General features: G+C 38.1%; 1 protein-coding gene across 1 annotated transcript; it reads left to right on the plus strand.

The window, feature by feature from the left end:
• The first annotated feature begins 1545 nt into the window (after positions 1-1545).
• Positions 1546-8987, plus strand: tbx20 (T-box transcription factor 20). Its single transcript, XM_027161866.2, has 8 exons — positions 1546-2003; positions 4404-4623; positions 5166-5330; positions 5650-5758; positions 6609-6767; positions 7173-7249; positions 8176-8288; positions 8372-8987. The coding sequence occupies exons 1-8, from the start codon at positions 1877-1879 to the stop codon at positions 8659-8661; spliced, it is 1260 nt and encodes a 419-aa protein (XP_027017667.1). The 5' UTR covers positions 1546-1876; the 3' UTR covers positions 8662-8987.
• The last annotated feature ends 3696 nt before the right edge of the window (positions 8988-12683 follow it).

Here is a 12683-nt window from a genome sequence, read left to right on the forward strand (position 1 = left end):
TTATGATTATTATTATTATTATTATTATTATTATTATTATTATTAGTCTTTGTCAATATTTTTAATGTAAAAAAAAAAACTTTCTCACACACACTTTCTTTACTCTTTATACACTTTTACACTACAGTTTGTATCTGATCAGTAAACTAAGGAATTTCAGGAAAAGAGCGAATGCAATACATATTTTATCTTATGAATAATAATAATAATAATAATAATAATAATTATTATTATTATTATTATTATTAATAGTATCCGTGTATATTACAAATTTATGATCCAAATATTATTTGTTTACAAAATATTGCACCTTCAGTGCTTTGTACTTCTAATGTAGATCAACTCTGCCGCGTTCACAGGAATTAACACTGGATTAATGATGAAGATTAAATTCTATCCGGTCACAGGTTTATTATATATTTTATTTATTATGTGAATGTCAGACACTCAATTATATATATATATAATTCATATAATATATGAACGATGAAGCATAGACATGTGATGAAGTGGTTAGTGGTTATGACGTGTTAAAATTGGATTAAATAGTGTTGCGTTGCTCATAGGGCTGATGGGTGATGTTTTGACATGAACATTGTTCTTATTTCACTTAACTGTAGCATATTAATGACAAAACTCTGCTAAAGCTCTACTGCAATAATATATTTAATATAAATATAATATAATTTTATTTATACATTTAATATAATGTATATATATATATTAATAACATTTTTATTTCTTTCAGATTTTTGTGCCCTGGATGATGTAGAACAGAGTCTTTATGACCTCAGTGTTGTGTAAACTTTCCTGTACATTTATTCACATAAAAAAACACACTGATGATCACCTGTGTGACACTTGTGGTTTGTTAAGTCTGGTTGTGTCAGTGAGATGTCTATGAATATTGATGTATTATCCCACATGAGACACAGTGAGACACCTCTAAAGTGGCTCATGTTGTTCCTTCATGTGTGAATGTGTGTCTAGATTAACGCTAATGAGCTGAGACAGAAAAACTGAACACACCGTGTGTTTTCGTGCATGTTACACAAACAGAATATTTGTTTTCACATTAAATCGGTCTTATAAAAGGTTCTATTGATTCTTGTGTCCGTGCAACAACGATACGTTTCATTTGTTTGGTACGAGCTCCAGATCAAAATTCCCAGAGCTGGAGGCAGCAGGTCCTGTCTGTTTTTAGTCATTTACAAAAATCATTTTATTTTTATGGTAAACGATACAAATGAAAGTAGACAGACAAAAGTAAATCTAAAGTGTTGTAGTTTAGAATGAGGTCTTCCTCTTCTGCATGACTCTGTATGGTGGAGTTTTTAAACTCCTTATCTTCGCTACAAGGAATAAATGCAAGAGCTCCAGCATTTGGGATCATAGAGTTTTAAGGGTTAACAGATTTTTTTTTCTCAGTTGATGCAGAACGAACAAAAAAAGATGGGCGTGTCGTGAAAGTATCCGTGACGTAGTTCCCGTGCAGGGCGTAGATTGGTCGGGGTAATTTGTGAAGTTACGGAGACAGAGTGAAAGTGCAGGTCAGTTAGATGATCAGAGACAGATGAAAAGAGAAGAATAAAGTGCGGACAAAATGACGCGCAGCCGCAGATAACCGACATTTACACCGCAAAGAGCCGAGAGCTTGTTCACACACCCGGGAAACATCTAACACGCTTTACACGTTTAACGCATACAACAGACCCAACACATGTTTTGTGTTGTTATTGTGTTGGTTTGTTTTTTGGTAAAAAAAAAAAAAAGGAAGACCAACTTTTTACGCTTTATTTAGTGATTTCTCCGAGTTTCTTTTCTGGAGATTGAATCTGTTTTTGGTTCATATTTGTGGGTTTTATTTGGTGATATAATGGAGTTCAGTCCGTGTCCAAAGCCACAGCTTTCCTCCAGAGCCAACGCATTCTCCATCGCGGCCCTCATCTCCACCAGCACTGCTAAAGACAAGGAGAGCGAGGAGAACACCATCAAACCTCTGGGTAAGAGCCTGAAACTCCATCACTCTCATGTTCCTTTGATTAGCTTTTAGAGTCAATATTTCAATGTAGTAATCTATAAAGTTCAGTCATGTTCAGCAAATTATTGAAAATTAAATGAAAGATGAACACATTAAAGGTTCTAAACACGGAGCCGCTTCAGTGTCAGTAGAAATAAAATTCGGTGTTTGACACACCGCACACGCGCATGAAAACACACCTGATTATAATCTTCAGTGATGAATTTAAACTTCACAATTTATATTAATTTCATAACAGTAAAATGTATCAATAAAATGCGTTTATTATATTTGTAGACTATAAAAACGAATAAATAGATTATTCATTATCCGCTATCAAAGATGCACAGCGGTCTCAATGTACCGACAGGAGAACGGGTTCTAGAGCGAAGTCAAACCCGTATTTGGTTCCTTTAAGAAGCTTTAAGTGAATCTTTAGCATTTCGTCCTCAGTGAAATTGTGGTTAGGACAAATGATTCCTGAACCATAAGGTGAACCATGGTTCTTTGTAGCAGTCAGTCAGGCTTCGTCAGTCAGGAACTATTCTCAGGAAGTTCTTTTGAATCCTGAACTGTGTAAAATAAAAGAAAATAATGTTTAAAACTGAAAATGTTAATTAACTGATATCGAGCTGCTTTCTAGTAAAATCAAACACCAGTGACGGATCTATAACCACAGAGAACAGAGAGAATGTGTGTGTGTGTGTGTGTGTGTGTGTGTGTGTGTGTGTGTGTGTGTGTGTGTGTGTGTGTGTGTGTGTGTGTGTGTGTGTGTGTGTGTGTGTGTGTGTGTGTGTGGTAGCGGGAAATTAATGAATCACGTCTTTTTTCTCACAGGAGTCTCTGGATTCTTTGTTTTATCTTCTAAACGCATGCTTTAAATGATCAGATAAAATATACATCTGTTATCTTATACATAGGAATTCATACATACTGTAATGTTTGTTTAGTAAACTGTAACTTTTCCTAGTTGAGGTTAAATCCCGATTTGTTTCCGAAGAGTTTTTGTTCCAAAATGTATAAAACTATGAATATAGAACTTGATAATAAAATAATAATAATAATAATAATAATAATAATAATAATAATAATAATAAAAACAATGATAATGATAACAACAACAATAATAATAAAACAATGATGATAATAATAATGATAATAATAATAATAATAATAATAATAACAATAATAATAATAATAAATCCTACTGCACTGCGTGTTTTAAGTCATTTTGTAATCGTTTTCATTTTTACAAACATTACATGACTAGATCGTATCATTTAGTTAAATTTATGAATTTACAGATAAATAATAAAAATACTTTAAATAAGCTGGACTGAAGATGAGCGCAGTAAATTCTCTGCATTTAAAAAGCTTCCGCTGATTTTGACATCAGACTGCATAAAACAATATAGTAAAAGTCGTTTTTGTGCAGTTTATATTAGAAATGTCGGGGTTAATTTTACTCATTAAATAAGAACATTCAGAGATTACTGATTAATGTTAGAATTTCACCATGTTAACATCACAACATGCTCGAGCAGCTCGACACAAAACAAAACTCTCGTTGAAAATTTCAAATGTTCAGTTTTTTATGTTGATTTGTGTATTTACGTGTTTTGACTAATTTCTTACTAATTTAAAAAGAATGACTTTTACTAATTGCACTAGAATTTTGCTTTGTGTTTATATAAAAGGGTCAGAAACAACAAAAACAACAACAACAACAATAACAATAATAATAATGTTTATAAAATTCTTTCTGCGTGGTTTAACTTTTATAAATATTTAAATCGCACAAATATGTAATACTATTAATAAATTATTATTATTATTATTATTATTATTATTATTATTATTATTATTATTATTATTATTATAAGTAATTTAGAGTATAGTTCTTAGTTATTCATCACTGTATTATAATAGGATCATGTTTATTTACAAAAAGTCAGTAAGATTATTCAGAATATTCCACATCTTTAGATTTTACTGCACCGTCTTGATACTTTTAATTATGTCCCTAAAGAACTCGATCTGAAATGAAATTAAAACATTTATAGGGTTAGAATTTTATTGTCATTATTATTATTATTATTATTATTATTATTATTATTATTATTATTATTATTATTATTATTATTATTATTATTGTGGGATCGATCGTGTCTGATTATCTGATGTTTAAAAGATTTGTCGGTCTGATTAAGTTTGGATTCAAATGTAATTATTAAAATGTTTTTGATCTATATTTAATCTTTATTTAATTATTTGCATTCCTTGTTTATCTTGATTATTTACCCGGATGTGGTGTAATTGTCGGCTTTGCGGATAGAAAGTTGAACCTTTTTTATACGTGTCATGTTTTTGGTCCTGACTCCAGAGCAGTTCGTGGAGAAGTCTCGGTGTGTGGACCGCGGCGCTGTGGGTGGAGGTGTGGAGGTGGAGGCGGAGGTGGAGGTGAGCACAGAACCTCTGATCCCCTGCAGTCCCGCGGTACCGAGTGAACACATGGCCAACATCAGCTGCAGCCTCGAGACCAAAGACCTTTGGGACAAATTCCACGAGCTCGGAACCGAGATGATCATCACTAAGTCGGGCAGGTGTGACATTTAAGAATTATTATGTTAACTAAATATGAAGGGAAATAAATAAAGACCTAGGGTTAGGTTTAGGCTGATTCTACACTGTCGGGGTTGCTTCTGATTGGTTATAAAGCTCATTCATATCAGCGGTAAATAAACACCACAATAAGCGTCTCAGCGCGTCTCCTGTTTACACTACAGTCATGATCAAGACTTTATTTCATTAATAGAAATGTGTATTACATGTGGGCTTAAACATTCTTTATAAATCAGAGATAGTAAATGTTTAAATGTATTAAAAACGAATGAATAGAGTTTTCTTATCTCAGTGAAATGAATATTACAACTTTATTCATTTTAAACTGAAAAATGTTTTAACAGCTGTTTCTGTTCCCTTGTAGTGATCTCGCTCTCTCAGTGTTTTCCCACATTTTAAAGTTAAATAGATTCTATAATGTGTGTGTGTGTGTGTGTGTGTGTGTGTGTGTGTGTGTGTGTGTGTGTGTGTGTGTGTGTGTGTGTGTGTGTGTGTGTGTGTGTGTGTGTGTGTGTGTGAGCAGGAGGATGTTTCCCACTATCCGTGTCTCCTTCTCGGGAGTGGACTCTGACTCTAAGTACATTGTGCTGATGGACATCGTTCCTGTGGACAATAAGAGATATCGCTACGCTTATCACCGCTCCTCATGGCTTGTGGCCGGAAAAGCTGATCCTCCGTTACCTGCCAGGTGAGGGTTAGTGTTAGGGTTAGTGTTAGGGTTAGTGTTAGGGTTAGTGTTAGGGTTAGTGTTAGGCTTAGAGCTGACAAGAGCCGAGTGTCTCTCTGTAGGCTAAATACTGTACTGATGGCTTCCATATATTGACTCAATGACATGCCCATATTTGGCCTTGAAGACAAACCCACTCAGCAAACTGATTTACTCTCATCCACACTGTATAATGTGGTGTGTTACAGTATTATTATATTAATGTTTACACAGGTTATAAATAATAATAACTATAAATAAAAATAATTGTATGCGTATTTTATCTCTCTTTGGTGTTTAGGCTGTACGTCCATCCTGATTCACCATTTACTGGAGAGCAGCTGCTCAAACAGATGGTGTCCTTTGAGAAAGTGAAGCTCACCAACAACGAGCTGGATCAACACGGACATGTACGAGTTTATTTTAACCTCATCACGCTTTACGAACGAGAGAGAGAGAGAATTACAGGCAAGAGAAAAGAAATACGGTTAGATTAAGGACCAAAACATCTGGTGAAATGTGGCACATGGATTGTGAAGAGTCTGAGGAACATTTTGACCAAATTTGGGCCATGAGCTGCCAAAGATCTCGCATGAGCAGACAACTGCGTCCTGCATGCCAACTGTTCATCTACAGAGACGTCCACCTCTGTCCATGATCAAAACACACACATCATGAGTGAAACTCTTCAATCCCTTTACACTTTTGTCTTTTGTTTCAGCAACTGTAGCGTGTGTGTGAAGGTGCAGCTCCCAGCAGCTGGGTGCTTGGCCCCAGAAATGCTGCTTGCTCTTTTAATTGTGTTCCACCGCTGAATACAGACTGAAATTCTATACATTAGTTAGGAAGCAAATATATATCTATAAAAAATAGACAAAATAAGCAAATAAGAGTAATAATGAGATATAAATCAAATAATATAGAAATGTAGAAAAGCTAAATAGAAACTGTACATAAATATGGAAGGTTATTGAAATTTAGGCTGAACTGGAGGAATGTTCAGGATGACATTATGTAGTAAAAAAGTAAAATTTAAATATAGACATTTTAATGATAACATTGAAAATATAATAATATATTAATGATAAATATTTAAAACAATATAGACAATGCAGTATTAAAAGCAATAATACAGCTTGTTTTAATACTGAAAAGTTTAAACACAGTCTCCATACTCTGCATGTGTGTGTGTGTGTGTGTGTGTGTGTGTGTGTGTGTGTGTGTGTGTGTGTGTGTGTGTGTGTGTGTGTGTGTCTACAGATCATCCTGAACTCAATGCATAAATATCAGCCTCGTGTTCACATCATTAAGAAGAAGGAGCACACAGCGTCGCTGCTCAACCTCAAATCTGAAGAGTTCCGTACCTTCATCTTCACGGAGACCGTGTTCACTGCTGTCACCGCGTACCAGAACCAACTGGTGTGTGTCTCTCTCACACACACACACACACACACACACACACACACACACACACACACACACACACACACACACACACACACACACACACACACACACACACAGCATTCAGGTTCTTTAAGGGTTTCTGTTTTCCGCTTCGTCTTGTGTTTCCTTTTTAGAGTGAAGGATTAATTATAAATTCAAGATTATTTTGTTTTTATTTCCCACAATCCTTTGCTGCATATCAGTTGAGTCTCAGCATAAGCCATCACCATTCTTTCTCTGACAAGGTGTGTGTGTGCATGTGTGTGTTGTAGTAGTACAGACTCAGTGTTTAGTCTGAGAGATTGTGACAGGAGGGAGGATGAGAGAGAGACAGAGAGTGAGACGTCTGTCTGATGTTATTTTCCTCCTGAGTTACAGATCACTAAGCTGAAAATCGACAGCAACCCGTTCGCTAAAGGCTTCAGAGACTCATCCAGACTCACAGACATTGAGAGGTACTGAGAAACACACACACACACCACACATGCATACACACACACACACACACACACACACACACACACACCTCACACTGCACACACACACACACACACACACACACACACACACACCACACACGCATAAACACACACACACACACACACACACACACACACACACACACACACACACACACACACACACACACACACACACACACACACACACACACACTATCCTTGCTCCCTGCACCCTCCAATCAGCAGCACACTGCAGCACTAATGCATAAAAAACCCTTTAGAATTTAAATTACAATCAATATCTGATTATATTTATAAATATATTAAATATGATCTGATTGATAATAAAACTCTCTCTCTCTCTCTCTCTTCTCTCTCTCTCTCTCTCTCTCTCTCTCTGTCTCTCTCTCTCTCTCTCTCTCTCTCTCTCTCTCTCTCTCTCTCTCTCTCTCTCTCTCTCTCTCTCTCTCTCTCTCTCTCTCTCTCTCTGAGGGTTGTGAATGATGAGATCTGATGAATTGATCTTTGGGGAGCTGCAGAAATCACATTAGTCTGGAGTCAGGCAGTGCACTAAAACACAGACTAATTTGATTTGGAACGGTGCCCTGATTAAAACCAGCCCCCCACATCGTGCATACACAGTCACACACACAAACACACACAGCACTGATAAAAACGCACAGATTTGTATTGTGTCGCTGACAGATATTGCACTTTCCTAACTGAATTTCGAGTGTAATTCGGACGCATGGCTCCCCGATTCAGAGCACTCTGATCTAAGGAGCTAATCTAACACACACTAATGCACTTACCATACACAGACACACACACACACACATACACACACATGTGTGTGTGTGTCTGTGTGTGTCCTGCTGGAGATTCATGTTGTGGGTGTGTGTTTTTAAACTCTGTTGTAGGGAAAGTGTGGAGAGTTTGATCCATAAACACTCGTATGCTCGCTCACCCATACGGACGTATGCTGGAGAGGAGGAGACGCTTGGAGAGGACACACACACCACACACACCCGGGGTGAGAGGACACACACACACAAACACAGATTGAGATACATTATTTGTGTGAACTGTATTAAAGATTTATCTCTCTCTCTTTAGGATCTGCCTTCACAGCATCTGATAGTCTCTCCTTGAGCTCGTGGGTTTCAGGCTCCTCTGGTTTTTCAGGGTTCCAGCCCCCTCAGTCCCTGGCTCACTCAATCCAGGGCTCTTTGCCCCCTTACAGCAGACTGGCAGTGCCCCTGGCCCCCCCAGCTCTGACGGGCACCAGTGGCCCGAGCTTTCCGTCTTTCCACATGCCACGTTACCATCATTACTTCCAACAGGGTCCATATGCTGCCATCCAGAGCCTGCGCCACTCCTCTGCTGTCATGACACCATTTGTCTGAGTGCCACTTCCTACAGGGGCAGAAAACACACACACACACACACACACACACACTTGCGCTCACAGTCTGCATGTTGTAACTCCTTATCTGCTTTATTTCAAAGGAGGAAACCTTAAAGTGGGTGCAGAGAACATTTAAACACACACACACACACACACACACACACACACACACACACACACACACACACACACACTTTCAAGATGTTTTCTTTATCTTCTTCACATGTGTGGAAGAAGCCACTTTCCTGTAAATAACATGTTAATTACCTTAAAGACTCACTGCTGAGACACAGGCAGAAGGCAGAGGTCTGGCCATGTGAGGGATCTGTGTGCACGTTTCACTTTGAGATTCTGCTGGAGAGAACAATGAAGTCAATAAAATAAAACAATCTGCAGAATGACTCAGCTCTGCATGTGTCTCAGGCATGATGAAGACCTGGGACTCTGCTATAGAGACTGTTGGATTGACTGGAACACAGCCCAACAACCTGTGTTAGACTTTTCAGCAGACGTGTCTCAGGCACAGTTTTGAACACCATCACGATTTTGTGTCCTAACCTCATTCTCTAACTCGGGCTCAGTACTGTGTCCTCAGGAGCTCTATGGTGTTGTGTGGGATTCGATTCATGAAGAGAGCCTTTGTGTAAAATCACTCAACACAGTGAAGGGACTTGGGGCAGTTTGTACATGCTCACTTCTGGAACACAGCTGGAACACAGCCCTGGGTGAAATGGGCAAGTCTGCAACAGAGAGTGTTTATGATTTGAAGACAGTGTGTTGTTTAACCCCATATTCCCTTTAGAGGGCGCTGTGTGTCTGAGACAGTGTGTTGTTTAACCCCATATTCCCTTTAGAGGGCGCTGTGTGTCTGAGACAGTGTGTTGTTTAACCCCATATTCCCTTTAGAGGGCGCTGTGTGTCTGAGACAGTGTGTTGTTTAACCCCATATTCCCTTTAGAGGGCGCTGTGTGTCTGACATCAGTTTAGAAACTATGACATTTTTGCCTGGAAGAAGGAGGTTTTTTATTGACATTTTATATTTTCTTTTAATGTCACATTCGGATTCAGACGCAGCCTCAATGGGGTCGAGACGTTTATTAATTAAGATTACAGCCAAATTCTGGATCACGCAGAATTCTTAATTTATTTAAAGAGAAATCCAAGATACACCTGGCAAAAGAGAAGAAATAAAGGAGAACGGTGTCACTGTTCAGTGTGTGTGTGTGTGTGTGTGTGTGTGTGTGTGTGTGTGTGTGTGTGTGTCTGTGTGTGTGTGTGTGTGTGTGTGTGTGTGTGTGTGTGTCTGTGTGTGTGTGCGCGTGTGTGTGTGTGTGTGTGTGTGTGTGTATGTGTGTGTAGATTTGTAGACAGTGTTAGGAGTCCAGAGCAGAGAATTTCTGTACTCGAGGACATCCTCACCTGTAAATAATAGTTATAATAACATGCAGTGATTCATGACTCAGTAAAGTCAGGTCAATGCACATTTAATAACCAGCGCTAACCAAATTACTGTGTGTGTGTGTGTGTGTGTGTGTGTGTGTGTGTGTGTGTGTGAGAGAGAGAGAGAGAGAGAGAGAGAGAGAGAGAGAGAGAGAGAGAGAGAGATCAGAGGATGTGAAGTCAGTAGAAAACAGATTCACTGTGATAAGATAAAGATAAAAGACTTGGGCTCGTCCTGGAATAGACAAATATTCAGTGTTAGTGTTAGTGTTAGTGTTAGTGTTAGTGTTAGTGCCCTGACATTGATTATTTTTCTACAACAGCACATTCCCAAGTATTTATTCATCTTATTCCACACCAACAATTACTTTTTTAATTAAATTAAAATTAAGTTCCTGTTGTCTCTTCCATTATAAACTCCTTCCCTCATCACTCTCTCTATTCTCTCGTCATGTTACTGAGAACCCACAAAGAAGTGTAAACTCTCTGTCCTGAAGATGTTCAGCTCCACCTCTAACTGATACAAGGCACTGACACTGGAGACTCCTTCATGTTACAGTAACACACACAGATCAGCGTGTTTTTAATGTGTTATCTGTGTGTGATTTGGAAAGAGTCAGGAAAAAGTCCCATCTGTTCATCTGATCTCTTAACTCACACGAAGGCGTGTGTGCTCAATTCAGAAGTTTGACTCAACTCAGATGACTCATGAATCATTTTATTGCCAAACCACTAAAAATATACAATATAATGATGTTAACATGCTGAACCTTCAGTCTCGAAACAGAGACATGACTAAAAAAAAAACACTTTCCTTTATTTAACTGTGTGTGCGTGTGTGTGTGTGTGTGTGTGTGTGTGTGTGTGTGTGTGTGTGTGTGTGTGTGTGTGTGTGTGCGAGTGTTTGTGTATGCGAGTGTGTGTGTGAGTGTGTGTGGGGTGTGTGTGTGTGTGAATGTGTGTGTGGAGGGTGTGTGTTTTCTTTATGCATATTAGCCACATGATATTTTGTTTGGATGATTTTAAGTGCAATATATTTATTATTTTATGAAATTTAACTCTGAAAAAAAAACAAAAAACAAACAACAAGCGCTATGGTGTTTATGCATTAACATGACATATGACGTATTAAAGGATAAATGTTATTTGTGAACAAGGAGAAATATAAATCAATATAATCACTCCAAAACTATGTGAAAAGACTCATTTACTGTCTTACAGCATACAGAGAAATACACACTGAGTCCAATGAAACAAAATGACACAAATCATCAAACTCAACGAGTGAGAACACCGCGGTTACCAAGGGAACACAATACAACCTCCAAACCAACACACTCGCATGCAGCAACTTTACACTGTACACTTTAGTGTTGAAGCTCTGGTGAAGATCAGCAGCAGCATCATCATCATCATCATCATCATCATCATCATCATCATCATCATCATCATCATAACAATTTCTCAATAATCAGGAACCAGAGATAAGAACTGGACCAGGTGGCAAAAGCACGCGTTAAAAAATACAACCAAATACACATAAAGTTCACAATATTTTTATTATCATTTGTGTAATTAGTGAATAAGAGATTATTATTATTCTGATAAAATCATAATTTGGTCAATAACAGTTCTGTAATTGCTGCTGCTTCTTTCCGTCTGTTTATTTATACAGATGTAATTATAAAAAATAACAGTCTGCAATAAAAACTGCAAATATCTTGAGATGAGGTGGTGTTTTCTTCGCTTTGGTCTTTCTGTTGGACCTCGAGTGTAAAAGTTAGTAGAAAAGTTCGTTTTATTTGACGTGAGACCTGATTGAGCTGGTGGTGTGTCACTAACAGTGATATATGTACACGACTTCTCACACCACCTCGTAATCATGACCTCTGAACTCGTACACAAACTCCTGAAGAGGAAGTGAAGGCAGCCAAAACTCCAGCCAATCAGTGCGCGTACAGCCCACAGGTGCCTTCCAGTGGGTGGAGCTTATGCATATGGCCTTCCTTATGAAACACAATGTCTTGAGTAAAAGTCAAATTGGATTCATACCAAATCACCGCCGTGGTCATATTTACACCCTACACACCCTAATGGACCTCCATGTTAACCAAAACAAGAACTAAATATTTGCATGTTTCATAGATTCCCAAAAAAGCGTTTGATTCTATTTGGAACAAAGATTTATTCTATAAAATGCTTGAAAGTGGTGTAGGGGGTAAAACCTATGATATCATCAAATCCATGTACACAAACAACAGGAATCAAAATCTGCAAAAGAACACAAATCTTCCCTCAGGAGCATGGAGTGAGACCAGGCTGCTGACCAACAATGACTTGGCCTCCATAATAAAGGTCTCACTCTACATGACACAGAGGTCAGAGTCCTGCTGTATGCAGATGACCTGCTCCTGCAGTCCCACAGTGCTCAGGGTCTACAGCAGAACCTGGACCTGCTGCAGCAGCACTGACAGACCTGGGACCTGACAGTCAACCTCAAAAAGACCAAAACTATCAGCTTACAAAAATGATCCAGAAGTCAGAGGAACACACCACACTTCACCACAGGAACACACCACA

Source organism: Tachysurus fulvidraco, chromosome 25 (assembly GCF_022655615.1).
Source record: "Tachysurus fulvidraco isolate hzauxx_2018 chromosome 25, HZAU_PFXX_2.0, whole genome shotgun sequence".
NCBI classification, from domain to species: Eukaryota; Metazoa; Chordata; class Actinopteri; order Siluriformes; family Bagridae; genus Tachysurus; species Tachysurus fulvidraco.

Bases quoted from the DNA above. Each gene is read 5' to 3' on its own strand.
- tbx20 (XM_027161866.2), top strand. From the start codon at position 1,877: ATGGAGTTCAGTCCGTGTCCAAAGCCACAGCTTTCCTCCAGAGCCAAC. The intron at 5,759-6,608 runs GTACGAGTTTAT...GTGTGTCTACAG, and splicing joins AGCTGGATCAACACGGACAT to ATCATCCTGAACTCAATGCA. The intron at 7,250-8,175 runs GTACTGAGAAAC...ACTCTGTTGTAG, and splicing joins AGACTCACAGACATTGAGAG to GGAAAGTGTGGAGAGTTTGA.